The sequence below is a fragment of the Microplitis demolitor genome, chromosome 3, assembly GCF_026212275.2.
Source record: "Microplitis demolitor isolate Queensland-Clemson2020A chromosome 3, iyMicDemo2.1a, whole genome shotgun sequence".
Classification (NCBI taxonomy): Eukaryota; Metazoa; Arthropoda; class Insecta; order Hymenoptera; family Braconidae; genus Microplitis; species Microplitis demolitor.
Window position 1 is genome coordinate 20,822,225 of NC_068547.1, and position 27,870 is coordinate 20,850,094.

The 27,870-nt window shown below is 29.7% G+C and overlaps 3 protein-coding genes across 8 annotated transcripts in view; 2 read left to right on the forward strand and 1 right to left on the reverse strand.

Annotated features, from left to right (window-relative positions):
- The first annotated feature begins 239 nt into the window (after window positions 1-239).
- On the forward strand, window positions 240-27,681 carry LOC103577532 (DNA replication complex GINS protein PSF1). Of its 3 annotated transcripts, none has more exons than XM_053737702.1 (5): window positions 240-445; window positions 540-604; window positions 1,271-1,583; window positions 1,835-1,997; window positions 27,663-27,681. In XM_053737702.1, the coding sequence occupies exons 1-4, from the start codon at window positions 377-379 to the stop codon at window positions 1,976-1,978; spliced, it is 591 nt and encodes a 196-aa protein (XP_053593677.1). In that variant the 5' UTR covers window positions 240-376; the 3' UTR covers window positions 1,979-1,997; window positions 27,663-27,681. The 3 variants fall into 3 exon arrangements, with proteins under 3 accessions (XP_053593677.1, XP_008556432.1, XP_008556431.1); XM_008558210.3 differs by lacking the exon at window positions 27,663-27,681 and adding an exon at window positions 20,921-21,111; XM_008558209.3 differs by lacking the exon at window positions 27,663-27,681 and adding an exon at window positions 12,533-12,732.
- Window positions 1,915-27,870, forward strand: part of LOC103577530 (apoptosis-resistant E3 ubiquitin protein ligase 1) — a 51,911-nt gene continuing 25,955 nt past the window's right edge. The window contains exons 1-3 of one of the 4 annotated variants that reach the window (XM_008558205.3): window positions 23,075-23,608; window positions 23,705-23,795; window positions 27,663-27,860. In XM_008558205.3, coding sequence (XP_008556427.1) covers window positions 27,683-27,860 — 178 coding nt within the window. In that variant the 5' untranslated portion in view covers window positions 23,075-23,608; window positions 23,705-23,795; window positions 27,663-27,682. The other 3 variants (XM_008558206.2, XM_014444236.2, XM_008558204.3) reach the window with 3 other exon arrangements.
- Window positions 2,554-22,775, reverse strand: LOC103577531 (agrin). Its single transcript, XM_008558208.3, has 9 exons — window positions 21,153-22,775; window positions 7,253-7,369; window positions 6,505-6,814; window positions 5,672-5,815; window positions 5,149-5,319; window positions 4,886-5,050; window positions 4,576-4,698; window positions 3,783-3,959; window positions 2,554-3,592 (listed from the first exon to the last, which is right to left on the reverse strand). Exons 1-9 carry the CDS (start codon window positions 21,199-21,201, stop codon window positions 3,361-3,363), a joined length of 1,488 nt encoding a protein of 495 aa, XP_008556430.1. The 5' UTR covers window positions 21,202-22,775; the 3' UTR covers window positions 2,554-3,360.

A 27,870-nucleotide genomic window follows, 5' to 3' on the forward strand; every position in this document is an offset into this window, starting at 1 on the left:
TATCATATTCTGTCGCCATTTTATTTCGACGTACGGTTTTTAGTTTCCTCTAATTTCTAATAATTTACTTTTCCAATATTTAAATTTACCGCGCAAGTAATAAGAATAATTAATTAATAATTATATGCCCTGTATGCTTACTTACCGCGCAGACCGCGTTGAGTTTTTTGAATTCCCGCTCTTTTTATTAACAGTAGCCAGTAAAGAAGATTTTTTTCATACAGCTGATGATTTTAGGCTCGAAGCAAAATGAAACCGCATTTTGGCGGTTAAAGTGTTGTTAAACATATTGTGATATTTATTATTTGCTTGTGTATGTATAAGATAAGTAAGACAACAATTATTAATTATTATAAAATAATAATTTGTTTTTAAAATGTTCGGAAAAGAAGCATTAAAACTTATAACAGAATTGGAACTGTCTGAGGACATTAAACCTTTCAATGTAAGTAAATAACCTTTAAAATTAAGTCCTGTGATAATTATTTTTAAAAAATAAAATTTTTTTTTTCTATTTATAAATAAATTTATTTTTTTAGGAAAATTTAGTCCGTAAAGTTATGGATGAAATGCAATCACTTTATGAAGCTAATTTAGAGGATGTGTAAGTTATTGACATATATTTTATATTGTTTTATTTTTTAAACTGACATTTGAAGTAACAGACTCAATTATTGACGTAACTGACAATTTTTTAGTTTTTATAAAATAATGAGTTTAAATGTAGCCGACAATTGGCAATTTTTTAAATTTATGATATTCAAGTTATCCGACGTCTTACAATTTTTGAATTTTTTTTTCAAAATGATACATTATAAAAAAAATATTTAAAAAAATTGCGCCGATAGTTTTTTAAATTTTCTACACATGCATATTTTTTTTGTAACTTATTTGTTAAAAAAAAGTCAAAAAATTTTTAATTGTCTGTCAATTTTAGGATCATTTTAAATTTTGAAATAAATGAATAAAATGGAAGTAGAATAAAAATCAAAAAATGTATAAGTAGATAATTGAAAAATCAGTACATAAATTGTCTCATCCTTCATATTCTCAACTTTTATTGTAACAAAATTAAATTTATCGATTTTTAAATCTGCACAGTAGTAATCAATGCATTCAAGCGATCATATAAATTTCAATATATTTATTAGCAATAAAAAAATAACTTGTTAATATTGAATATAAAAATTAAATTATAATATCTAACATCTAATTGAGGCTTTCATTGTCGTCATTAATTAAAATAACTAAATGTACTTATAATTTTTAGAAATACAACAGTATCAGATTCAGATGATTCAGCATCGCGTTATATGTCTGTCCAACTGAGACACGCTGCTTTAAATCGCAACAAACGTTGCCTTCTGGCGTATGTTTACAACAGAATGAGAAGACTCAGACAAGCTCGTTGGGAATTCGGTAGTATTTTACCACCAGAAATAAGCGTCAACATGCTGAGTTTAGAAACTCAGTGGTTCCAGGCTTATAATAAATCTCTTGCTACTTATATGAGATCCATCGGAGATAACCAGGGACTCAATCTTACTGTCGATATGGTACCACCCAAATCTTTGTACATTGAGGTTCGTAACTTGATAAAACAAACAGTAATCGTAATAAAAAACATTAGTACTCGATTAATTTTTTACATAAATATCATATATAAGAATGGAGACATTGATAGTCTTAGAAAAATTGATGAACATTTGCTTTGTATAAAAAATTTTTTGGTCAACTCATCACAAGACAATTAATAGCTTGGGTTTATTTTGTGCATTCGATGTGCTGATTCTGTTGAACAGATAACTGACGTTTGGGATTTTCAAAATTACAGGTCAGGTGTCTCGTTGATTATGGAAAGTTTGAGCTAGATGATGGGCAAGTTATCACACTGAAAGAAAATACTCATCATTTATTACCTAGGGCTCAATGTGAGCCTCTAGTACGACAAGGAATTTTGGAGCACGTCAATTCATGATCAAACAGAAAAAAATTTCGTAAGTTTAAAATGTACTTAATAATTAATAAATCATTGGTATTAATTAGATTTTTTTTATTTATTCAAAAAACAATTTATCATATATACGATGTCTATTATTCTGAAAGTCTAATCCGTCATTAATTGTAAGTAAAATTGAATACTTTTTCAAATTAGTATTAGGAGTATGCGAATCGTGTTCGAATAAAAAATTTTCGAATTATTCGTCACTCTTCCAGAATTCACGAATAATTTGAACTAGTTAATATTTTTAAAAAAGTTATCTTTGAATTTATGATAAAAGATATCAACAATTAGCAGCTATTAGTGAGGATTTTACCATCCAAAAAATATTAAATAAATATTTTTATTATTCTACTATTACTTTTGAAAAGAAGAAAAAAATCAGTCACCGTATTCATCATTCACTTGAAAACTTACTATTACTACTTTAGTTTCCTTTATTAATAAGGATTCTTTAAGTAAATTAAATTTTCCCGCTAATTTATTTCAATAAATCAAACTTGCAAAAGTATAACTTTTATATATTTTAAAAAAATTTTATTTATCAATTCTTTAGTACATGAATTAATAATTAAGTGTATAAATTATTTATTAAATGACAAGCTCATACAAATGTTTAACACAAGACTAAATAGATTCATACAATACATATGGAATAATAAATAACGGAGTATGATTGAAAGTTATGAAAATAATACAAAAAGGGATATGAACATAAATCACAAACTATTATTCAAACATTTGTCGTTAAACAATTGTTTGTTCTTTAACTACATTACAATAATAATAATAATAATTATGATAAATGAACGTTACTACGATTATTAATTCGACAATGATTAGTAAATGAATACCAATAAAATATGACAATAATAATAATAAAAATACACGTAATACCGAATACTCATTAGCATTCAGATTAAATCTATAATACTACAATAAATAATAGTTTCTATTTGTGCAGTCTGTAAAAAAAAACTTTTACTTAAAAAAAAAAAATTAAAAATAACATGGAAAATTTTAATAAAAAATATTAACAAAAATTCAACAAATTAATTAACCATTAAAATTTATAGGCACGCAATGTATCTGCACATTTACTTATTTACCAACTGGCAAGATTTATCATACTTTTAGTTGATCAAACGAAATATGTACTCATGTTTTTTTATAAATTAACTTGCCGATTTAATCGCACGAGTAATATTAAAAAATTTATCTCATCGCTAGTAAATACTTCGGATAAATTGCCATGAAGTTTAAATTAATAATGAACAAGTGATAATTTTGTCTAACTGTCAGATGACAGTAAAAAAAAATTTTAACTCAAAGAAAAATAAAATTATAAATTATTTATTTTAATACAAATAGTTTTTCGGGTCTTCCGTGGGTTGTCCGCAAATACCGTGGTACAGTTTAGTAACAAGACTGCGACTGCGACAGTTTTCTATCTCTAGGAAGCATTCGTTGCTGTAAGTCATGTTGTCTGTGCCACAGACGGGGTCATAGTAGGGCGGGCAAATTTTCTGACATCCGCGGAATACAAATCCTTGGACACATCGTTTCATGGGAACGACGTACACGTGTTTTCTGTAATAAAAAAAATATATATAGTAATTAAAATTAATTTTATCATAAACATTTTTTACTAAAACTTTCAACGCCACAAGTCCAGATAAAACTTGTGAGGAAATCTTGACACTAGACAGAAGATAAATACTCTCGAGTTTTATTTATAAAATTTTTCGAATAGTGATAGTGTTGAGTAGATAATTCTCACCCGCAATTGTCTCTCTTCATCTCACACTCGTTGCGATAAAGCTTGTTATCGGAACCGCAGACAAACTGCCGCTCACCGCTGCATATCTGATTGCAGAGGGCTGTCGTACGGCAGTGCTGAGCTGGCACGGCAACCACCCTTTGGCCACAAGTATCTCGTCGTAAATGGCACAGGGATCTTAATAAGAAATAAGAGATACGCGTTTAAAGATACAATTTAATTAACGATTTATTCTCTGATAGCAAATCATTATTAATTTATTAATTTTCAATGGCACATTTAAATTATCGTTAATATCAAAGGTAATATAGAGAAAAAATTTAAAACAAAAACCTTTTAAGGACTAGAAAAAATTTCTCGACGCAGAAAATTTTTTTTTGCCAAAAATTTTTGTCTTCAATTTATAGCGCAAAAAATTTATGATACTAAAGTTAGCTGACGTCTGATATTTTTTAGATTTTTCTTAAAATGATAAATTATAAAAAAAAAAAATATTTTAAAAAATTGCACCTATAGTTTTTTTAATTTTTTACATGTGCATATTTTTAGATTCTTTTCATTTTTTATTGATTTGTCAAAAAAAAAATCCGAAAATTTTTAATTGTCTGCTAACTTGAGGATCATAAAAATTTGTTGGGGCAAGTAAAAATTTTTTCGCAAATAAATTATTTTTTTCCGTGTAGTAGAGTTGAAAAATAAATGTATGTATCATACTACGATGATTGTTATAAAATAAAGGACCTAGAGATAATCTTGGGTTTTTAATAAATCTTGAATAATACCCGGTACTTACCGGTAAACGTTTCCGTCACTACCGCAAACAGGTTCTTCAGCCTCATTGCTGCAATCTTCTGGGCATTGCTCAGTCTCTTTCAAGGTCGTACATTCGCCAACGTGTGCAAGTTGAATTCCTTTCCTGAATACAAAATTTCGTTAACTAAAACTTAATCTATAAATACATACACACTTACACATACAGTTAACTATTAACTATATATATATTTATAGAAATATATGTCTTCTAGTATGTATTTCACAACAGTTATTATAACATTTTGATGTTAAATAGCTCCGTTTTATTAAATCTTAAAACCCTGACTTACATACAAATCCCAACATTTAGTTGACACTGATTAGGATACGTGTAAGCATCAGTTCCACAAACTGGATCAATATCATTACTACATTTTTGCATTTGTTTTGAGCACTTCAAAATACGTGGTTTACATTTATCGAAGTCTACAACTGTTATTTTTCTTCTTGACTGACTGTAAATTTTATGATAAATAAATTAAATACAAGTTTTAAATATTTTAAATAATTGATAACTCTGAATGTATAATTTATTTATGTAAATAGTAATTACCCGCAATTAAGCATTTTTAATTCACATTCATTTCTGTATACGCTGCCGTCAGAACCACAAACTTGGACCTCTGGTTCATCTTTACAATCTAACGGGCAAGCTGTACCAACACTTCCGGATGTTCTTTCTCGTGATACGCAGAATGACATCGGGACTTCAAATACGTGTTTACTGAAATAATAAAAGCGAAAAAAAATTTAATAACATTTGTTGTAGAGTTTAATTTAAATTAAATTTAATTTTTATCGCGGTAATTTTAATCATGATCAAGAGCCGAGTTAACGACGCGGTAGTTAGGCAGCTCATGAATTATTCAAGTTCAAAGATTAGAAAGATGAGCTAAAAAAGGGAGCTAGCGAGATTTTTTTTTGTTTTAAATAATTTTTCAAACCCGTGTGTACAATAAAGATTATAATTAAACCTGATTCTTCATACTCAGGGGTGACGTGAATTATAAAGGAGAGAGGGTTGAATGTATACATATTTAAATACAGTTTGTTCTAGCTTTGTTAATAATTATTACCCGCAGTTTTTCGCTCGCATTTTACAAGTGTTGGCATATAAAATTCCGTCGCTCCCGCAAGCTGGCTTGGCACCCCGCCAGCACGTTTCTCGGCAATGTCTCGTTGTCTGGCAGTGCTTTTTGTTTGTTCTTACAACTCCTTGTCTAAAAAATAAATATATATACATATATTAAATTTATATAAAATAATCTAAAGACAAAACTCATTCAGATCAACACGGAAAAATTAGTTTCAAATAGCAACAAAGTCTCTCTACTTCAAAGTGTCAAAATTATATTATTTCTTGGCTTAAGAAAATTTTCGTTTTCAATTCATAGTGCGAAAAATTTCTTAGAGCAAGTAAACATTTTTTACGCCAAGAAAATTTTTTTTTTTCTGTGTAACCGAGGGTCTGTTTTTTCACTAAAAACTATAATTTTTCCACGTCTTTTTTCCGTGAACTTAAATATTTTTTTTTCTTTCACTAAATAAATAAAATTTATATTTAAATTAATAAATATAAATTATATTTTAAAAATTTCTCAGACCAAAAAAAATAAAATTTCATTAAAAATATTTAAACTTTTATAAATTGCAACATAGAAATGAATGTTATCATAAAATTTAATCTGTAAAATCAAGTTTGATTTAACACAACATAACATTCTGTCAATAGCAGCATAAGGAACCAACATATTGTCTAGTTGAACGATAATCAAAGTCACATAACCAACGGTATTACTATTTTATTTAAATTTATAGTTATTTAATATGTCAAGACTAATGCTCAAATTTAAATCCTATTTCAATGACACAAATAATCTTTACGACTTATGTACGAGTGTGTATGTACCTGCATGTAAGAAGTTTCATTTGACATGTAGACTTGTAGACATTTCCATCACTTCCGCAAACCGGTCCATCCAGTGGCGCAAGATCACAAGAAACCGGGCAATTTTCACGGTGAGCAGATATATTATTGCAAGGTCCAAGATGGGACAATTCAATACCAACCCTGCAAATCTCAACCCTCAGCATGCACTTATTTAAATAAGTACGCCCGTCAGTACCGCAAACAGGATCCTGATCAGCCGGGCATCGGTGCTCGCACTTACTGCCCGACGATCGTAAGCAAGCCGTTTTATCTGGTGCTACAGTAACTCCTACAATTTAAAAATAATTATTTCTCACAAATGCGCTATCAAATAAAAAGTTGTTATTAACGTCTTAATGACAATAATTAATAGTTATTTATTTATTTTTATTGCTCTCTTAATTTATAACACCAGCGGTTTTAATTAAGTTGTAATTAGTATCTTTGCGTAAATTGTATCTCATCATAAACCAGAGCGTAAAAAAACTATTTATTCCTTCATAAATTCAGTAATTTAACGTCTACTGTCCCGGAAGATCTTAGAAGTCCTTGGGATTCTCAGAGAATAAAGCTGAGGGCCATGCAATTATTCTAATTACGAGGTGGCTTTTAAATAACAGTCAAGTATTAACTACATTACTATTACTATAACTACATAACACTAATTTATTACATTTTTTAGTAGCATACAATGTAACAAGTGATCGTTTGTGTCTCTTTTATATACCTTTTCCGCACATCTTCTTCCGCATTTCGCACTGAGAAGCGTATATGACCCCATCACTACCACATACTGGTTCTCCTCCAATGGGACATATTCGTGGACACGCACCTCCGACAAATTCTATAAAAAAAAATAAAAACAGATTTATTAAGTTACTAATTTGTTGACAATTACTTTACAATATTTGTATAATATTTTAAATGCGAACCCATTGTTCAATTTGAATCAAATAATTCATTTTTTCGAACTTTTTAATTCGTACGCTATTCGCACACATCTGCTCAGAAAAAAAGATATCTTGTCAAGAAAATATTTTGGAAGACAAACGTTTTAGGGCACCAAGTCAACATTTCAAAATATTTTTCAAAATTTAGATGTTTCTTATAGAGATAAAGATAATTTTTTTGTAGAATTGAAAATTTTTTTCAAATTTTGAAATGTTACTATACTGAAAAAAAAAAAAAATTGGTACTTGAAATTTGTTTCTTATCCTATTGATTTTACAGGAGCAATCCTCTACTACAACAGAATTTTGTCCTGTTGCAGTGCCTATTTTATTTTTTTCCGTGCATAGGAAATTTCTACTTTATTCGAGAAAATTGAGATTTTAAAAAAAAAAATTCTTGAATCAAGAATATTTACTTTCAGTCAAGAATTATTTTTTTCTGTGTAGTATATATATATTTATAAATAGATGGATAACGATTTCCGGTATTTTATCCTGCTTAATAATGTATATATATATATATATATATATATATATATATATATATATATATACTCTTGTATTTGGTACGTTATTGGTTTCGGTCCAGCGATCTTAAGGTCAACAGCATTTATAGATTTACAACATCAACAACTTTTATAAATTTATTTCTTATATTTAATAAAATAAACAAATTAAATAATTAGTGATGGTAATTTTCTAGATTATAGATTTAAGATGGTAGATTGTATACCATAGATTAAAGATGTTAGATAAGAGTTTTATCGAATAAAAAATATCAATAGTGTATTAATAAAAATAATAAAAAGATAATTGAAATAGTTGGTATTAAAATATAAATAGAATATAGTAGTTGTATATAAAATAGAAAATAAAACATTGAGAATTTATATGGCGATAGGACGAATAAGAATAAATAAAATGAAAACTGTTAAATACAAGGTATAGAAACATGAGTGCCGTTATAATCAGCATACAAAAAAATATTGCCGGTTGTTCTGATTCATTCACGATCATTAGCAATATACCACTGTCGAATTAACAGTAATTGATTTTTTTTTATTTTTTTTTTTTTTTACAGACCTAGACCTCAATCACGTACACAAATTAATTAATGATTAATATACTCGTGTGTTTCATTATTGTGAAATAATGAGACTTTCAATTAAAAAATCTACCCGGTTATTACGTGCACACAATTGGCGACGTTAATTAATTTACTTATTATAAAAAAAAAAAATTACATGCATTTTTCTTAATAATACTGTTAAATAATTTTAATGAATTAATTACTCGAGATAATTAAGTAAAATCTGTTACTTTAATTATATTGCACGCAGGATTGGTGACTAAGTGCGATACATTTTTAGATTAATATGTAATTGGGTTAATGTGGTTTTTTTTTTAAATAATTAAATTAGCAGTAGATGCGCAACAAACAATTTTTTTATTTATCTGCGAGACGTTGAGCGTATCGCAGTTGATCCTCAATAACGCTTGTATATTTAAATAATTTATTTATACATTTGTATGAAACAAAATAAAAATAAGAGCTCAGATAAAGCCTCAACTCGAGAGTACCAGGATATCTTAATTAAATTCTCAACAAGTATTATTATTATCATCATCATCATCATCATCATCATCATCGTGATAGAATTTAACCTTGGATTTTCGCGATACACTCTCATATTCTTACTGTACTAAGATGTTATGATTTTATACGAAACATTAAAATAATCATAAACAAAGATTAAGCTTTACCAGTAACATATGTGCGAAATTATTTATTTTATTTTTTATGGCAATGATAAATAATTTATAATTATTATATTAAACGTGTTATTTATAATTCACTTATAAATAAATTAGCCAATGACTTCTAATCAGTGCTAAAATAATTTAAAAATTTTTTTTAAATTTTAAAAGAAAAGTATTTTGAATTGTAATAACGTGAAGTAACAGTATAAAAAAACAATGACAGTTATCGGGTATTAATAATGTATAGAGTAACAGTTAACACATTTAACATTTAAACAGAGTTGTAAAAACATATCAAATGGTTGAATAATTTAACGAAATAAAAAGTTTAAATGATAAAAATAAAGTCTGTTGATGTAACAAGAAGACCATTGATATAAAAGTGATGACTAAAAAAGCTAATAAAATGAATCAATTATATGTATAAAAGGCATTACTGTTGTGAATCGTGATTTCAGTTAATGCCAGTCGCCGATGCCGGTTCCCGGTTACTGTTGATGCTGATATACGGTGCACATGCATCCAAACATATATATATATATATATATATATATATATATATATATATATATATATATATATATAACAAGTTATGTTGGCTGGGTGTATTTAATCTGAAAACGAGGGTCGGTGAACCTCCCACCATTTGGTGGTATGTACCAACCGCCAAAGTTTACTTTTTTCCACGAAGACTAATTTTTTTTTCTCTGGTCTTGTTTGAGTGTATCGTAGTGTATAATGAGGATGTACGGGAACACACAAAGGATGCATTAAAGAAAGATTCAATCGTACGATACGTAGGTCAGCGAACTTAAATGCTTACTCGTGGTGTTGGATACACTTTACAAGAAAAGCTACGTATATATATGTATGTGAATAAATAAATAACTATATAAGTAATATTATACCCAAAAGAAGGTGGATCAGATACATTACATTATGCGTGAGTTTATTCAAAGTCTGTCTCAGATGTCTTTTTATTAAGTCCCATCAACATCGCGAAGCGCGGGTACGGCATATACCAGTCGGTAAAGTATAAGGATCTGCCGGGAGTTTGTTGATGAATTTAAAAGGGGAGTGTCTGAATGTGGAAATAATAATCGCTCTTTTTTGTCCAAGACATGAGAAGAAGATTAAACATTAACAGAAATATATCCTCGAGGCTTTTGATGAAAAATTGAACAAGACTCCCCTGGCATGATCTAGTCTTGACTTAATACATTCTGGACAAAAAACTTTTAACTCACGGCTAAATTAGTCTACTTTGTGAAAAATATCTAGACATTTCTTAATTATTTTACTAACATCCTTATACGCAGAGAATTTCATGGCACGAATTACCCGAAAATTTTGGGTAATGGTGGGATAGCTCGATATTCTTGCGAATTATACTGTTTGTTTCAGTAATAATAGATGACTATTTTTACTATGCTACATAGTAATATTTCTGACATCAAAAAGTCCATTTGTTTTTATATTTACAATAAAAAAATAAGTTCCAACAATCAGTTTAAATTTAATAACTCGTCTTCCGAAATATTTTCTGAACTCAAGACAACTTTTTTTCTGTGTAATTAATTACGATGCATCTAGTAAATATTCTAGAATAAAATTAAATCTGTTCCCTTGTGAAAATTACAACACGCATTCCCTATCGAAAAGTTCGCATGGAATTCATTCAGATGTCAAAAACCACATAGAATTTAATAGAGGTATTGGTTTCTGTGCGGTTTTTAATCCATTGCAGGGAATTCTTCGAGAACTTTTAGATAGGGTTGTAAATTTTGTTTGATGTATTTGAAATTTCTGTTATCGGTAATTATTACCATCATTACATATTCATGCTGCTATTACCATAGTAATTTTTCAATAAATTTTTTATGTAAAAAATACCGTAGTTCTCCAAGCGAATAAATCTCGTCTTTATGGATTTTTAATTTCTAAAGTAATATATAATGCTAGATGCTGCGGATGATCTAGTTATTAGTTTACCGATAGCTGTAATGATGGTAATAATAATAACAACAATAATAACAATAATAAAGCTATTCCGGGGGCGAGAATGACTCGGTAAATCGACAAATTGCTCACGATGATCAGCTTATTTGAAAGAATAACCGTTTGAATTGTTTGTCTACAAGAAAGTATGTGTGTGTGCGTTAGTAAAATGAATGAATCTATTAAGCTGAGAGTTATTGTAAAGATGTTTTATTATTAAAAAATTTTTTAACGAGCTCTTTTTACTTCTAATAGTCATCTTCGTCATCTAACTGACGTTACTGGAAATTAATATGCAGATTATTTTTATAATTATTATTATGAATAACAATAACAGTTGGCATACTTTTTTTAAAGTTAAATACTGGGAAAATTTTTACATAGTAAGGTTTTGTGTTCAAAGTTATTTTTTTTTTTTTAAATAATTGTTGATATTTGAATTTTTGTTTCAAGCATAAAAACTTTTACATTCAGATATTTTATGAATTAAATTTAATTGAATTTTCGGAATAAAATTTTGTTCATAATGAATTTAGATCTAAATTTCATTACGAAACTCAGATCGTGACACAAATATGACTTATCATTAATTTACTCCGATAACTTTAATTACCTCGAAATTAATACTCAGTCAAATTTCTATTAAAGTAATCCGAAGTTGATTTCATACACATGATAAATTGACTTCATAATCGATACTGACTTATTATGAATGAATTTATTGAAAGATTTTGAATTGAAAAGTTAACTGAACACTTAGCAAAGTAAGAGCTAGTACCCGATCAGGAAACTAGTACCTGATCACTCATATATTTTTATATCTATATTTACTAAATTTTACTAAGAATATACAAATATATGGAGTGATCGGGTACTAGTTCTCTGATCGGGTATTAGGTCTTTTACTTTATAGTGAAAATTCAGTCAAGTTTCTATCAAAGTAATCCCAAGTCCAATTCAAATGTAACTGAATAATTATAATGCTAAAAACCTTTAGCACTTCGTTTCACTGGCGTGTCAAAAAAAATGTTAATTATTTTTATCGAATCATGACAATTTCAATTAAACACAAACAGCTTGAGTTCATTCAGCCGTGCATATATTTAAAACTGGTCAATAGAGTGTGATTTCCAGTACTCACTTATCGTCAATACCAATCTCATTTCCTTGTGCCTCGATATTGTCCCGCTATAAAATATAAATGACATTTCAAGACCGCAAGATCACACGATGTATACTTTCGAATTCTTCTAACACAAATAAACCTTATTCTTATATATATTTTTTTTATATTTTAGGTCAGTTTACTTTGACATCTCTGCGAAATGAGTAAAGACAGTCTTAAATTTCGGTGCCGTTGCTCTGTTCGGACATTCAAGCCTTTGAAACTCACCAATGTCCGGAAGATTTTACAAATCAACTTTATTTTTCTGAGCAAATCATAATTTCGGTGATGAATTTTAAATTACTCAGTTTTTGCGGCAATTTAAAAATTATTTTCTCAATGAAATGTGTGGATAACGTTGTGATTTAGATAAAAGAATATATTTTTTAAAATTTAAGTAAATACTGATGCTAATTGTAAGTGGGATGTGTGCCAAACAGGGCGTTTGCTTGGAGCGTAATCAAAGAGAACGAATGGTAAGTCAACTTTACGAGGTAAGTCCTGTCTCATAAATTGTTGCGATCGGTTAAGTGGCAAGTAGTAAGTGGAGTACTGGGGCGAAAAACTACCTCCCAGACCGTCGACTATACTTTTATTGGTGGTCATCTTTATATATATAATACAAGTATATACTATACAGTATGTATTACACTGGCTTACTGTACGTATGGTCTTTTCCAGCTTCTTCAACACAATCTTATTCAGTTAGTTTTACGCAGTAATCCAATATATATATTTTGCAAGAGAGTTGTACTGTAGGCCCGTTAACTCGGAGAAATTTCAATCGAGTTTCGCATACTCACTTATTTTATTATTTTTTATTTTTACGTCTTCTATACTTCTTAAACAGGACTTTTGTTTCTATGGTAATTTTAAATTATTACCATACTATCTTACAAGCGATAATTAGTTACAAAGCTATTTCTTTAAACCGTAATAATTAGTTACATAAAAAATATTTAACCATTGTTATGCTTATTAATTACTTTTTTTTTAATAAGTCGTGTTAAAAATCCCTTATTAATATTTATAAAGTGAAAATTCTTTGTTTTTTTACTAACAATTATATTTTATTTTTAAAAAAACGATTAACGGAAAAAAATTTTCTATTGAATCAACTCTTATTCGATTCACTGAACACCCAGTTATACATTACGACTGTTTGAACATGTACGTATATATGTATGTACAGTTATTTAAATTGACGAATGAGATACACGAGAAACCCACACATTTGATATATATATATATATATATATATATATATATATATATATATATATATATATATATAGAAATGTACAACTCTGATCTTTTATTTATTTATTTATTTATTTTATTTTATTTTTTTTTATTTTTCACGTATACGTAATTCTGCACACGAGTAATCGTGCAATGAATTTTAGCATTTCATATAAATCCTTCACAGAATTTTAAATTAAACCTACTAAAAAATCTATCATATTTAAAAATATAGTAACAAGTTTTTTTTAATAAAATATTATAGCAAAGAATTTTTCAAAGCATCATTTAATAAAACATTAAATTTCTCAGCTAATAAATTTAAAAATGAATATGAATTATTTCTACGCTAACTATCGAGCTGTTAACAAAATTTTAAATTATAATTAAATTCCAAGGATTAAAACACTACTTTCCTTAAAAAATTTAAAGCATGTTGAAGAAATTTATCTTATTTATTTAGTATTTTCGACTTTACTGTACTAAAATACAAACAAACAGATATAAATTTATAATGAAATTTAGGTTTTTCATTATCAATGTAAAAATAAAAAAAAATAACATGAATAGTCTCGATATAATTATAAGCCATGTACGGGGGAGTGATTGATTGATTCATGTGTGTAGCATTAACGTACAGTCGTGAATTAAACGGTATCATTACAATAAAAATAAATGAGTAAAAATAATTTTAAAGTAAAAGCAAGAGAAAGAAAGAGTACAAGTTGGCAAAAAAAAGTTAGAGAAAGCTCAATAATTAATGATAGCCTAGTCAAAAGATTATATACGAGTCGTCCTTCCCGATAAATAAATGCCAGTAATAATGAGCATGGGTAGATGAGCACTTAGTACCAGTAAAGAGTAAACACTTGGCAATGGCCTCGACCTTACCTCCATACCTACTTCCATCAGCTTGGTTATGTAGGAAAGAAACTGCGAATATATTAAGGTTGCTATTGCCCCGCGGCTAATGATAAAATCGAACCGTGCATCATATCTCCACTCAAACTAACATTATGATTATCACATTATGATTATTATTTCCACCGGACCTAAGATTCTTCATATGGGTTATTAGGTGCACGACACGATTCATCTGCGTTTTCTCTTACAAGGCCACTTTTCACCTGGGAAAGCCTTTAATGCCCCTCTGTGCAGTTGCCTTACTCATATCACTATTATCATCATCATCATCATCATCATCTTTACATTCATTTCCTTACTCACTATTTCGCTACTTTCTCAATGCATTGCAATTATCACCAACTGGTAGTGAGAATCATAAAAAATTATATTAAATCATGCAGAGTATGGAGAAAATAATACACCCACGTTACAATTTTTTCATGGTAAAATTTCTCAAGTGAAAACGATGTCAATGCAAGTTATTTTTCAAATCAATTAAACTACTTTTTATTTACAATATAATTACTAGTAATGTCTATCAGTAATTGATTGTTATTCAGTTACCAAGTAGATCGTCTTATGGCCGATTTCTTCACTCGCAGTCATCCTTCGATTAAAGTTAGCCGTTAGTTTACTGGAGATTTCTTTTTCTTCACTAGTTTAAGAAATAACCCTTGGTTATTTTTGTCCTAAAGATAAATACTTGGGTTGTATGACTAAATATTTTAGGCTTTCATCTCAGAATACTGTTGGAATAGTTTGCATTCTCTTATGCTAGCATTAACAGGGTATCAGATATTTTCGGCTGAGTTTTTTTCAGAAGAAAAATCTCTAAATACAATCTACAGACCGCACATTGATTCACTACTGTCTAATCTAGTAAAGTGCGCTTTAATTTTTTGATAATATTCGTTTGTTTAAGAGAAAAACTCGGCCAAAGTTACCATTTACTGCGCAAGTGCAATAAAGATAGTAACGTTCGTGGACTTGAGTGTAATAGGGAATAAAGTGCAAGCCCTTCTTAACAAATAATAAGTATCTATCGACTTTTATTAGTACGAAGTTGAAGGTAGTAGAGATTCTTTGTTCATATGTAAAATTTTGGTCCATAGGACCCCTATAACTCACAACATACGTACACGACCAGAAGACAGCTGACCCAACGGTCTGTTGAAGACAAGCATTGAAATTTAAAATCGGGAATAAGTTTATCCGCCGAATAACGAACTCTAGTTTATCCCTCTCATGAATAAATCGGTCATTAGACATAATATGATAGTGAGAATTGAGGAAGCAAAAGAAAGTCTTTTAAATATACGTGTATAAATATAAACATATATATATATATAAATAAATAAGGATTAAAAGAGAATGTTATTTAGGTCAGTCGTGCATTCTCAATTACTGTAATTTAAACCACGGATTTCCAACCCATTAAACTCACGTGCCTAACAAAACACAAAACTACAAGACAAAGAATCAAACAAATAAAAGTACCACGTGATTAAATGATTGTTGAAATGAAATAAAATAAAATTTAAATTCCACAACAATAAGATTCAAAATTAAACTTTGAATGAATAATTTAAAAATGTTCTTTGATTATTCGAAAGCGCGAGAGTAAGAATGGATTTCAAAAAATTAAAAGTATGTTGTCTGTTAAATTTCATCCGGTTAATAAAGTTGCTAATTGAACATGTGTAGTGTATGAATAATATATAATAGTATGGTATTGAATGTCCTATCACCTTCATCAGTATGCCATAGAAGAAAGTTTAATACGAGATGAGATGAGAGTACGATCATGACACAGAATACAGAATGCGGTGTTTTGTTTCTTTTAAATAAAGAACAAGAGAAGAGAGTAAAATGTATAAATTGCTTTAAGGATCAAGTATTACACAGTTGTGTTTAAATTTTTGTGTTAATGCCCGAGGCCTATTCCTCATAATTTCTCGATTATTAATTTTAAATTATGAGTTTAAAGAACCGTTGATGAGAAAGAGTGGATAAGGATCACTTTTTTAAGACATTTATTATGATTATTATTGTAGGAAACATTTGGATGTAAATCTTGTAAAAGGTAGGATCGATTTAATACTGCGTAGAGTTTGTAAGGATAAAAAATTATTTTTAACTACCCAATCAACTCAGTAGATTGGATAAAAAAAGAAGAAAAACAAGGAGAATAAACTAAGAGCAGAGTGGCTACATGTCAGTCAATTGAAATTCATGAGGGCATGGCTGACTGGGTCTCCAGGTCAGTGAAGTAAGTCAGTTGTTGGTGTTGCCGTGTTTTAAACCATCTAATAATTTCTTTAGACAGACTAGACAATTTTCTCTATGGCCGACAGACATGAGGTACAGAACGTGACAATTATCTTAAACTGTTATACGTAAAATAGCGAATTTCATCAATCGAGTTAGACAAAACAATTGTTTTTTTTTTTTAACTCTTTAACGATAGTAATTACATCTATTTATGTAGGTGGTATTTGTTTGAATAGTGTTTATAACAACGAATAACGTCCCACACTGTCATTGAGTCGAGTATTCGACTCTACTCGCAGAATAAGATGATTGACCGCATCAACGCGCTACAAACCACAGATGAAAAGATCATTTTGTTATTGATTGTACCTCGTTTAAGTGCACTTGTATATGTGGGTTGGTGAAAGGAAGACCATGAAAATTTAATTTATCATGACACTGATATTATTATCACTCGAAAACTATTTATACTTATTTTTTAACCAAAAAAATAAATTGCTAAAAAATAATTTCAGTAGGCTGTAAAAAATCAGGAGTAAATTCAGAGTGATTAAAAATTTTTTTTCATTCCGAAGTCACTCAGAATTTGGGTTTTTGAAAAAATCACTCTGAATATAGAGTAAATAAGGAGTTTATTTTTCCTGTGGATTTTAGAGTGATGCGATTCTATTTAAATTCGCATTCATTCGAAACCGGAGTTTCAAAATCGAAATAAACATCCCTTCGAAGTTAATTTTACTCCAGGGGATTAAATAAACGCACAGTAATTCGCTCCGGATTAAATCCACGATCACAAATTTTTAAAAATAACTAACGTTCATTGCCCTAGACTCACGAGACAGTTTTTAAAATAGTAATCATTATTATCTAAAACTAGTTGCAACTGGCTCGTAATCATCATACTAAAATGATAAGAACCTTGCTATCATATATGTATAAATGTCACTGGATATTACCGGTATAAATCCCTATTTGAATCTTTACAACAATTTATATCATATCATATCCAACTATACAGCATATAATAATAATTTATATTACACTTAAACTTGAATTCCTTCTTGATTATTTAAAAAGTAATAAATAATAAAAAATAAAAAATTAACCATCAACTTTAACAGACGATCAGAGGCAACACATTACATTTGTAATCACAACACGTGCATACGTAAGTGCTAAAACGTTAAGCGATTAATCTGGTTTGCTGTTAAAGTGAGGGGAATGAGTAATTTACATTCGAGCATGTTTGTATGTCTCCTTGTCTTACAGTCTACTTCCACTTCTTCTCATTATCATTCTTATTCTCATTCTCATTCTCATTCTTATTTTTTTTATTTTGCTCTCCGCCACCACCACATTTATAATAATAACAATAATTACTTTTAAATGTAATAGTATACTGAGTAATAAGTATACTCTACGAAGATTACAGTATCCATAGACTCAGATTGAGTACTTAGTACTCGATACAGCTATTTAAGCTGTGTATCGAATACTGGTATTACTTTTTAATAGTCAACTTTAAGTGTTACTGAGACTATTTTGATAAGAATCTTGTGGCACACAAGAGTGTGGCTTTTACTGTAACGTTTAAGCTTTTTAGCGCATTACTTTTGAGCTACTGTACTACTAGTTACTAGTATCTCCAGTAACGCGTGACTATCACGACATAGAACGATGAACAGCCAGCAAAACTAAAACCGAGACTACGACAACTGGTTCACTATAAGAATGTTAGGAATAGATAAATATCTTGTTACCCGACACGTATGATGGTCTGGTCGTTATAGTCTACAGTCTACTGATTTACAAAAATAATATTTTCTTGAGATGTGAATCAATAGAAATCATTACATGGTTTATTATTTACACATTTAAGCTTAAAAATAATTTCCTTGACAGAAGAAAATCCGAATTTATTTGCAGTACTTTGAAAAATAAGATCAGCAAATCTCGAACTGAGCTCGGATTTCTTCGATTAAGAAAATTATTTTTAATTAAATCGTAGAATTTTTTTGTATCAGTGTATTTTTATTGATAGTGAATTTACTTACACTGTGAAAAATTTGAAGTAAATTCGGAGTGATCGAGATTTCACTTAAATCCGTATTCGCTTCAATTCGAAGTTAAAATTAAAATTAACTCTTAGGAGTAAATTTTACTCCAACCCAGAGTTCCAATATTAAATTAAACTTCCGAACTTCACTCTGAAGTCATCCGCTTCGCATTCACTCCGGATTTTCTTCGCGTTCATTCTGCTAATTCTTTACAGTGTAAAGATCAGTTTTTTTGAAACTTGTTATTAAAGGAATTACAGCTTTCCTGATCTACTTTATTGACAGAATAATTTTAAGATTCTACTTCGCCTGAGTGATCGCTTGTGGATATCAATTTAGTAAACGCACTGCAAAATACAATACATATATTTTTTATTTTGTCTGATATTTCACAGTGCGTATATCGAATTATTATCCACTGTAATCACTCATGCGAAATGTAAAATCTAAAAAAAAATTCTGTCAGTTAAGTAGTTCTTCAATAAAAAATTTGGTTATTATTTTATTTTAAAAATAATTATCTAATTACTCCAAGTTTAAATAATTTAAAAAATTCAAAATTTTATTAAATTGTCAAGAGCTGATAAAAAATTAATAAGTTATGAAACAGCCAACCATAAACACTAATGTTGGGAATAATATAAGGTAAAAAAAAAGTCATAAAATGTGTAGAATAATAAGCGCAACGATAAAAGGTAAAGCGAGAAATTGAAACCTATTGCCAAGACCACATACGCGTGTGTTATAATGGATAGAATCTTAATGACCAACATGCACATCCCAGGCATGACGACCAAGGTGATTATTTTTTTATCCAAAGATTACTCCACTAATAAAAACGTCACATTGATCACTAAATTTTCCACGTCATTCTTTTTTTCAACAAAACTAACTTACTTTTTCTATTAAATAATAAAGTTATCGCATCTCGCTTTGAAAAAAAAAAATTTTATTAGATAGTGCGTTAATTCGACAACTCAATTACCACTAATAATTCATAATAATAATTAATGAAATTCCATTCAATAACTTAATTATGAATTAGATTGTAAAAGTGTTACAGTTAGTGATTAATTATGCCGTGTAATTAATTATCTATTTAAGGCTATTGAAAATTTCTCATGATGATTTAATTACGATACCAATTATAATTAAAATTACATTACGAAGATTCTCGATCAAGTATATACAAAAAAAAAATAATTTCTTGGCGCAAAATATTTTTATTCGCCCAAAAAATTTTTTTCATTATTTTTGAAAACGAAAAAAAAAATTTTTACGGGAAGAAAAAATTCTAGTCCTAATAAAATTTTTGTTTCAATTCAAAGAGCAAAAAATTATTCGGGACAAGAAATTCTTTTCTATGTACGAATTATAAACTTTCAATAACTTATTGACATTATCAGTTTATTGATGACATTGATAGATAAATAAATAAATATATCATGTTGCTTATTAATTTTAAATCAATCTCTACGTCTCAATCAATTTCAGTTTATTTCTTTTTATTTATTTCACTGCTACTCATACTTGTATGTCAAGTTAATTTTTTTTCCATCAAACTTAATTTCGTTTTATTACTCGATAAATATCACCGCACATAAACAATCCGTCAGATCTTCTCATTAATTTATGCACACATACATACATATATGCAGACATAAAATTAATATTTATAATTACTATGAATTATCAAGTGGAAGGTTTAAAAAAAGTATAAAATAAAATACAACAGACGGATTATTCGAGAGACTGACGAGGACCCTTTTATCTCAAGTGCCAGAGTATAGTGGTCGGTTATAAATGCACGAAAGACTGAACTGCTCAACCATAATTCGAGTGCAATCATATGCCTCAATGCTCCGATCTTAATTTTTTACCGACCAATCGAGGTTTTGTTTAAATATTTAACAATAAATTGATAATCTGACACATTTATTTATTCATGAACCAGCGAATTGTTTCAAATAATAAATAAAATAAATAAAACTTCTGAGAAGAAAATCCCTCAGAGATTATTCTAATGAGGATAATTTTTTTTTTAGTTGAATTGCTAAAGGATCAGCTCAACTCTCTGTCGGATTAAAAACTTTGTAAGATGGGATCTTCATGCGAATCTTTAGCTCTGAATATATCAACTCTTTTTTATTTTTCAACGACTAAATAAATAAATAAACTTTTACTATAATAATTATTACTATTAATTACGGAATATACGAAATATCAACACGCTGTAAACAAGTGATAAGATAATATGTAAAATAAAATAAAACTGACCTTGAAGACAGGAAATAAAAAAGACACCAGCGAGTATGTAATAGCGCATTTTGTATAAATGGTGAATTTCTCTTGCAAGAAAATGTCCCAAGTTGATTCACGTGGTGATCCTCCTACTGGTGCTCGTAAGATTGCGGAAGCAGTCTAACAACAGAAAGGCACTGCACCTCGGTTAGTTCTCTCAGTACCAAAGATCCCACACGGTTTAAGTGTTGGATTAAAAAAATCGCTGGTACAGCAGCAGTAGCAGTTGCAGTAGCCGTCGTGGTCGTGATCGTGGTCGTGGACTTGGTCGATAGTCAGCGTAGTGTTCAAGAGCAAGGACGTGGAGAAAGGCGAGAAGAGGAGGAAACGTGCCCTCTTCGACCTCTGTCGTCCTTCGAGGTTCACGAACGACTGAGACAGTCGGAGCACTGTCGGTCTGGCTATAGCCTCCCCTTCCTACTTTCACAAACGTGCTCCCATTTCCCAAGTTAACTCCTATATTCAATAACACCATACCATACTCTCCCCAGCACGAACTCTCCTCCAACTCTTCTCCAGCGACCAACGACTCAGCTACTCCTCCTATCCATTCTACATCACTTGGACCACAAGTGACCGCACCACATACGCTCGACTATTATCATTATCATTGCCAGTATAATCGTACTGACTGACAACAACCGACAAAAATTACCACAAGAAAAGTAATTCAAGTAATTTAAGTTAAACATCAAGATGAAGCGAAAGAAAAATAACTAGTTCCAATGAATCTTAAACACAAGACACCTCAAGCGTTAATATTTAAGTACTAAGTGTTTTAGAATGACTACCCTGGTTTCTAGGCCACCTCCTGCCTGTATCTTTGCATCAACATTAACTCGCACCCAATATCATTCTTTGTATATTACATTTTTTAGTTTTATTATAAGTTATTACTATTATTATTATGTTGTTATTCCTTCTGGTGGAGAGTCGCAGATCGGTTCCATGAAAAAGATAAGACTTAACGTAATCGGTTATTTATTCCTCGATCAGTTATATTATCCAATTTCTTGACTTAACTTTTTTACTCTTTTTATACTTGTTCTGGTTATTCATTTGCGTAGAGTTACGGTCTCTCGGCAATTGGGATCGATTAATGCAGGTGGTGCAGCCTCTGAAAGACCACTCTGATATTCAAGTTCTTAAAATTATTGCACCGTAAAAATTTCGTGGATCCCAAGCAAATCAAGTGCCGTTGAAAAATATAAATTATAAGACGACCAATAACGTACAATTTTGTTATGATTGACCGGGTTTATTTATTATTTATTTATTTACTTTTTTTTTGCTTTTTATTTGCAACCTATACTCAGAGGCCCTTAGTCAAATTTTTCAATCGAGGTTAATTATGCACTGACGTTTTAACGCTTATGAATAATTTTATTAAACTCCACATTTCTTTTAAATAGTTTTTATAAAATTAATAGTTAAATCATCGAATCGACACACGTGTATTTAATTTAATTTATATTAGAGATTATATGTGCAGAACAATAAGAGAAGTAGATAAACAAATACTGAATATATAATATATGTAATATTAATTTACCGGTTTAAGTGATAATATATTTTATTTCATTTTAGATGCGATAAGAACTAAAATAATAATTGAGGACTCGGCTGGATTGACATGAAAAAGGGCAAGGATTTCATCCGCTACTCAATAAGTTCTACATTCACGGATAATTTACGAGATCTGTATTCGTACACCTGCAGTGAAAAATTTGTATGGCACTCTTGTGATGCTGTAGATACTATTATTCAGCACATTTGAGTATCTTCCCCTTTCAAAAAATTTATAAAAAAAAATATATGCTAAAATATAAATTATGGACAAAAAATATATTTTTAATAGCTAACTTTAACCGATTTTCATATATATTTTATATATTTTAAATGTAGTATAAGTATATTAAAAATATATCAGAATATATAAATACATGTAATATAAATATATGAAATATCTACGAAACTCGGCCAAAAGTTGGCAATTAAAAATATATTTTTAAATATTTTTTTTTCAGAGGGGTTATCCAGCCTAGCACCTGTAAGTTTATTCTACAAGCTGTAAGCTACGAGTCTCAATGTGAGCCTTCAGCATTCAGCAACAACCAACTTAACAAGTAACCAAGTAACCAAGCTTCCAAGCACATTCGTCAAACTGCCTTTCACCTGTTTTTCTTTCGACTATTATAAATGCATCATTTACCCAGGAATCTATCATTTATATAGAGAAAGACAAATTACCGGCTGCTATTTAGTTATTTCATAGCTCTCTGCTCTCTTGAAGTATCTTGTAAAAAAGTACTATCATCACTTTGAGAAAGTCCAACTTTAACTAGGCTGCTACATCACTGCTTTTTTTTTCATTCATTATTCAAACAGAAAAAAAAATTATTTCGTTGGATCTATGAATAATAAACAGCACAGTAAATAATATAAATACATAAATATATTTACAAACAGCAAATAATATATAATACTTATATAAAATATTAATAACGTACTGAATAAACATTTTCCAGTGTCAAAAGACAAGTTGGTGTGCCGAGTTGTGGTACTACTCCATGTTCGTGACCATATTTAGAGGATCGTAAAGTATGTGACTAGACAGGGGTAAGTACGTGTGCAAAGAACACACGTACAATGTGCACTGCATAAGATATTAAATGTGTGTGCGTGTGTGCATGTGTAACTGATACTAGTATAATATGAGGAATATAAATATATACTATGAACATCATTTAAATTACGACCTAAACCTCGATCACCTCTGCTTATCCTGGTGTGTAACTACCAAGAGGGTGGGATATCGCCAAAGATAAGCGTGCTGTTAAAAAAAGTGCAAGCGAGCTTTTACAATTGTTGGCTACTCGCCCACAGAACAAAAATTTTTTATCAACTTTCGCACTTGAAACCCACACGGAAATTCTTTAAAAAAAAATTCCTTGTATGCAAAAATTCTGCTGAGTTTAAAATAAATATATTTTCCGGGACTTTAATTAAAAGGAAGAAATTTTAAAAATTTAAAAAACGAGTAATTGATAAGGGAAACATTTGTTTGTAAAATTGCTGAGAAAACTTTGAAAGTGTTATTTTATAGCTGTAAATAGATTCCATGAGAGTTTAATGATCAAGTTAAATTGTCGAGATGCCAATGTGCAAAGAAGAAAAGCCGAGAGATACACCACAGAGTAGCATCATCATCAGATGATAATAATAATGAGTGATAGCTGTGGAAGAAACAGTAGCATCATAGGTGGTATTATACACTTAAATTGATTGATGCCAATGAAAAACCGGAATATCTAGTGACATTTAATGGTATCGGTAAAAGAGGAGACAACCGAGTACGAGTGAACAAGATGAAATGAGAAGAGAATTAATCATTGGTAAAAGATGTAGTAAACAGACTGTAAACACAACATATGGTATTGGGCATGTCTTTTTCTTGTTCATGTTCTCAACTGTCACATATCGTCACGCCCGCAGTGTACGTCGTGTGTGATACGAGCTGTTTTATTCGTGTCTACTCATAACACCGCTTCTTTAACTCATCACGATGTTTACACACAGTCCAGCTGTCGCATTGACATAATTGACGCTCCTTTGATTTAATTATCATTTAAAAAAATACCGCGATTAACCATAGCTGCTTACTGCTGCATACCAGCTTCTACCGCATGATTAAGCCATAACTGTCATTTTTAAAATCCCTAATTTTATAGGCTGTCATTTATTAAAATATTAATATTTATACACAAAAAAGATATCTCGAGTCAAGAAAATATTTTTGTAGACGAACATTTTCGGAATCAAGTCAAAATTTTTTTGAGCTCAGAAAATTTGTCTTGGGTAAAAAAAATTCGTCTTGATCAGAGATGATTTTTACTTAATCCAATAAAATTGAGATTTTCAAATAAATTTCCTTGAATCGAGAATATTTACTTTCAGACGAGAATTTTTTTTTCTCTGTAACTAATTTTATTGGATACTGATGGATGGCTATGTTTGTTTTAAATTTAGCGTAAACAGTTTTTTACTTAATTTGATAAATAAAAAATAATAAAAAAAAAAAATATGCAAGTACATACAACAAATACGACACTTTCTAATATGTTTTATCTTAAACAGTTGCTGAGAAGAGTGATAAAAAATAAATAAATAAATGAAAAAAGGAACTAAGCGTTTAACTGCATCGAGGTCAAGCCAATGAATGAGTCCAATGGCCCGGTCTGGATACCTTTTGCGAGAAGACTTGGAGACAGGTCGAAGCTCACGCTCGCCGGCTCTATCTCAGATGTCAATAAAATAAATTTTTTTTTGTGGATTGAGCAAACAGTATAAATACTTATACGAGCTAAGTACTTTATAGATTCTACGAGGTGTCGTACTTGTAAAACGATCGTAAAGTGTCATGTAGTTTGTACTTTTACGCCTCGGTCGTGGCTTTGCTTTAACAAGTCCGGCTGCTGGGAACTCGGTCGCGACCATTGCTATTGACGCACGAGGTGACGCGACAAAAGACGCCACCACGAGCTCAAGACGACGCAAGAAGACTTTTGTCGAGACATAATCCAACTTTTGGAGTCGCGATGTCTTGCTAACTTGGATTCGCTTATTTTATTTAACCGTTAACACAGTCTTCTTTTACATTTTTTCTGTTATTAATTTACTTGACAATCCGATTTAATAAATTTTTATTTTATATTATAGATTTATAATGATTTCGAATATTAAACTTTAAAAGTTTTCATCGATTTCAGTTTAACTTATTTAAAATCTTCCGAGTTGCATTAATCTGATTGAGGTATTTCAACTAATAGTGTATTATACTTAAGGAGAAAAGTCGGACAATGCAACCCGCGTGTGTAATTTACTAATTGAACTGAAGGCAAGGGTGGCAAAAACGCGAATTGAGATGACTTCCTTCCTTGGTGATGTGCATACAATTTTTTACTGAACCTGCGCCTAAAAATTAAAATTTTTGCTTTTGAGCGGATGTCTTTTACACAGATCCCGATGACGCAGGTGTATTGATGATCTAGATCCCGATGACTCAGATTGATTTTTTTATTTAGCGACCGTAGATCTTAAATCAAAAAGAAAATGGCGAATTTAAGTTTTTCTATAGATTTTCTTAGCTGGTGAAAAGTCCTGGTTTTCATAGATTTTCTGTGAATTTTCTCAGGCGGCAATCTTGATCAAAGTAAAAGATAAATTTTTTTTTTCTCCCAGTCCTGATTTTCTATGGATTTTCTTCGGCGGTAACCAAAAAAACCAGAGTTTAAATTCAGAAATTAAAATGAAACTTTTGACATCTGGATGACATCAGTATATATAAAAAATTGAAATTTTTTCAGTCCAACTTTTTAGATCTCTCATACGTAAAATAACAAACAAATTTGACGTAAAATTAAAGCTGCTTTTTCACATCAAATTTATACGTAATTTTACGTGGGGGAGGAAAGCAAAAAGTCGAAGTGAAATTTTTTACGCGTACTATACCTCATCGAGATGTCAAATGTTTCATTTCAATTTTTGAGTTAAAATGTTGATCATCTAGAGAGCTTTCATCGAAATCAATTTTTGCTGTTGGTTGAGCTCAACTGACTATTTGGGAATAAGTTCTCGTTTTCTATAGATTTTCTATGAATTTTATCTTCTCATCGAAAAAATTTTTATTAGATAATTTTTCTGTAATACCAACATTAAATATTTTACCGACAAAAATCATTTTAAATTTCCCTCCTAGATGTCAGCTTGGTGTCAGAAGAACACTAGCATATCACCCGTTCCGTCATACTTATAAAAACAGTGTTCTGTTTTCTGTTTTCGATAGACAAACACTTTAAATATCAGACAATCATTAATAATTAACTAACAAACAATATTTAGCCGCGTAGAGTATCGAAGTAATGAAGTTTTTTCATTCATTGACAGATATTACTCTCAAAAACTAACTGTTAAAAAAAATGAATAAAATTATATCAATGTCAGTGTCAGTGTAAATTTGCCGCTATGTGCAATCTGTCTGCTTGTGTTTATGTTCGTTCATCAACAATCTTTACTCTGAACCTAAACAAATCATCAAAACTACTGTAATTTAATATTTAAATTTAAAAAAATTAAATTAAATTAATTAGCACCTAAAAATGTGGTAAGATATCATTTTTAAAATTCAAATAATTACATTTTTATTTAGAGAATTTAAAAAAAAATTAACCTCTTAATTTAAAAAGTATAAGAGACACGAAATAGAGTAAATTTATTTACATAAAATTAATAAATTAATTAAATGCAACAAGAGATATCGGATTTAAATGAATGCGCTTTTAGTTTCATGAAATGTGATACTGAATAATGAATAAATTATATATTTAATTAATTTATGATTTATGAATATTTAAATATTATCATTTGAATTCTGAAGAAAGAGTTGATAATTTAATAGTTTTTTTTTTTTGTTTATTATTTTTACAGATGAAGATCGATCCTGAGCAATGGCACGATGGTCTACGGTATTGTCGGGAATATTTTTGGCCCTATCCATGGTGCTGTCACTTGGTAAACTTTTAATGCTAGCTGCTGGAAACAGCAACAATGGTGACTTAACTGAAGCTGATCAATGGTTAATTGAAAATGGAATGCCGCAATATCGACAGCTTTTTAAACAAAAAGGTAAGGACTA

Excerpts from the sequence above, each read along its gene's own strand:
- LOC103577532 (XM_053737702.1), top strand. The coding sequence starts at position 377 with ATGTTCGGAAAAGAAGCATTAAAACTTATAACAGAATTGGAACTGTCT. Across the intron at positions 605-1,270 it reads GAAGCTAATTTAGAGGATGT|AAATACAACAGTATCAGATT; the intron begins GTAAGTTATTGA and ends TATAATTTTTAG. Across the intron at positions 1,584-1,834 it reads CCAAATCTTTGTACATTGAG|GTCAGGTGTCTCGTTGATTA; the intron begins GTTCGTAACTTG and ends TCAAAATTACAG.
- LOC103577531 (XM_008558208.3), bottom strand. The coding sequence starts at position 21,201 with ATGCGCTATTACATACTCGCTGGTGTCTTTTTTATTTCCTGTCTTCAA. Across the intron at positions 7,370-21,152 it reads TTTTATTTCCTGTCTTCAAG|AATTTGTCGGAGGTGCGTGT; the intron begins GTCAGTTTTATT and ends TTTTTTTTATAG. Across the intron at positions 6,815-7,252 it reads GAAGAAGATGTGCGGAAAAG|GAGTTACTGTAGCACCAGAT; the intron begins GTATATAAAAGA and ends TTTAAATTGTAG.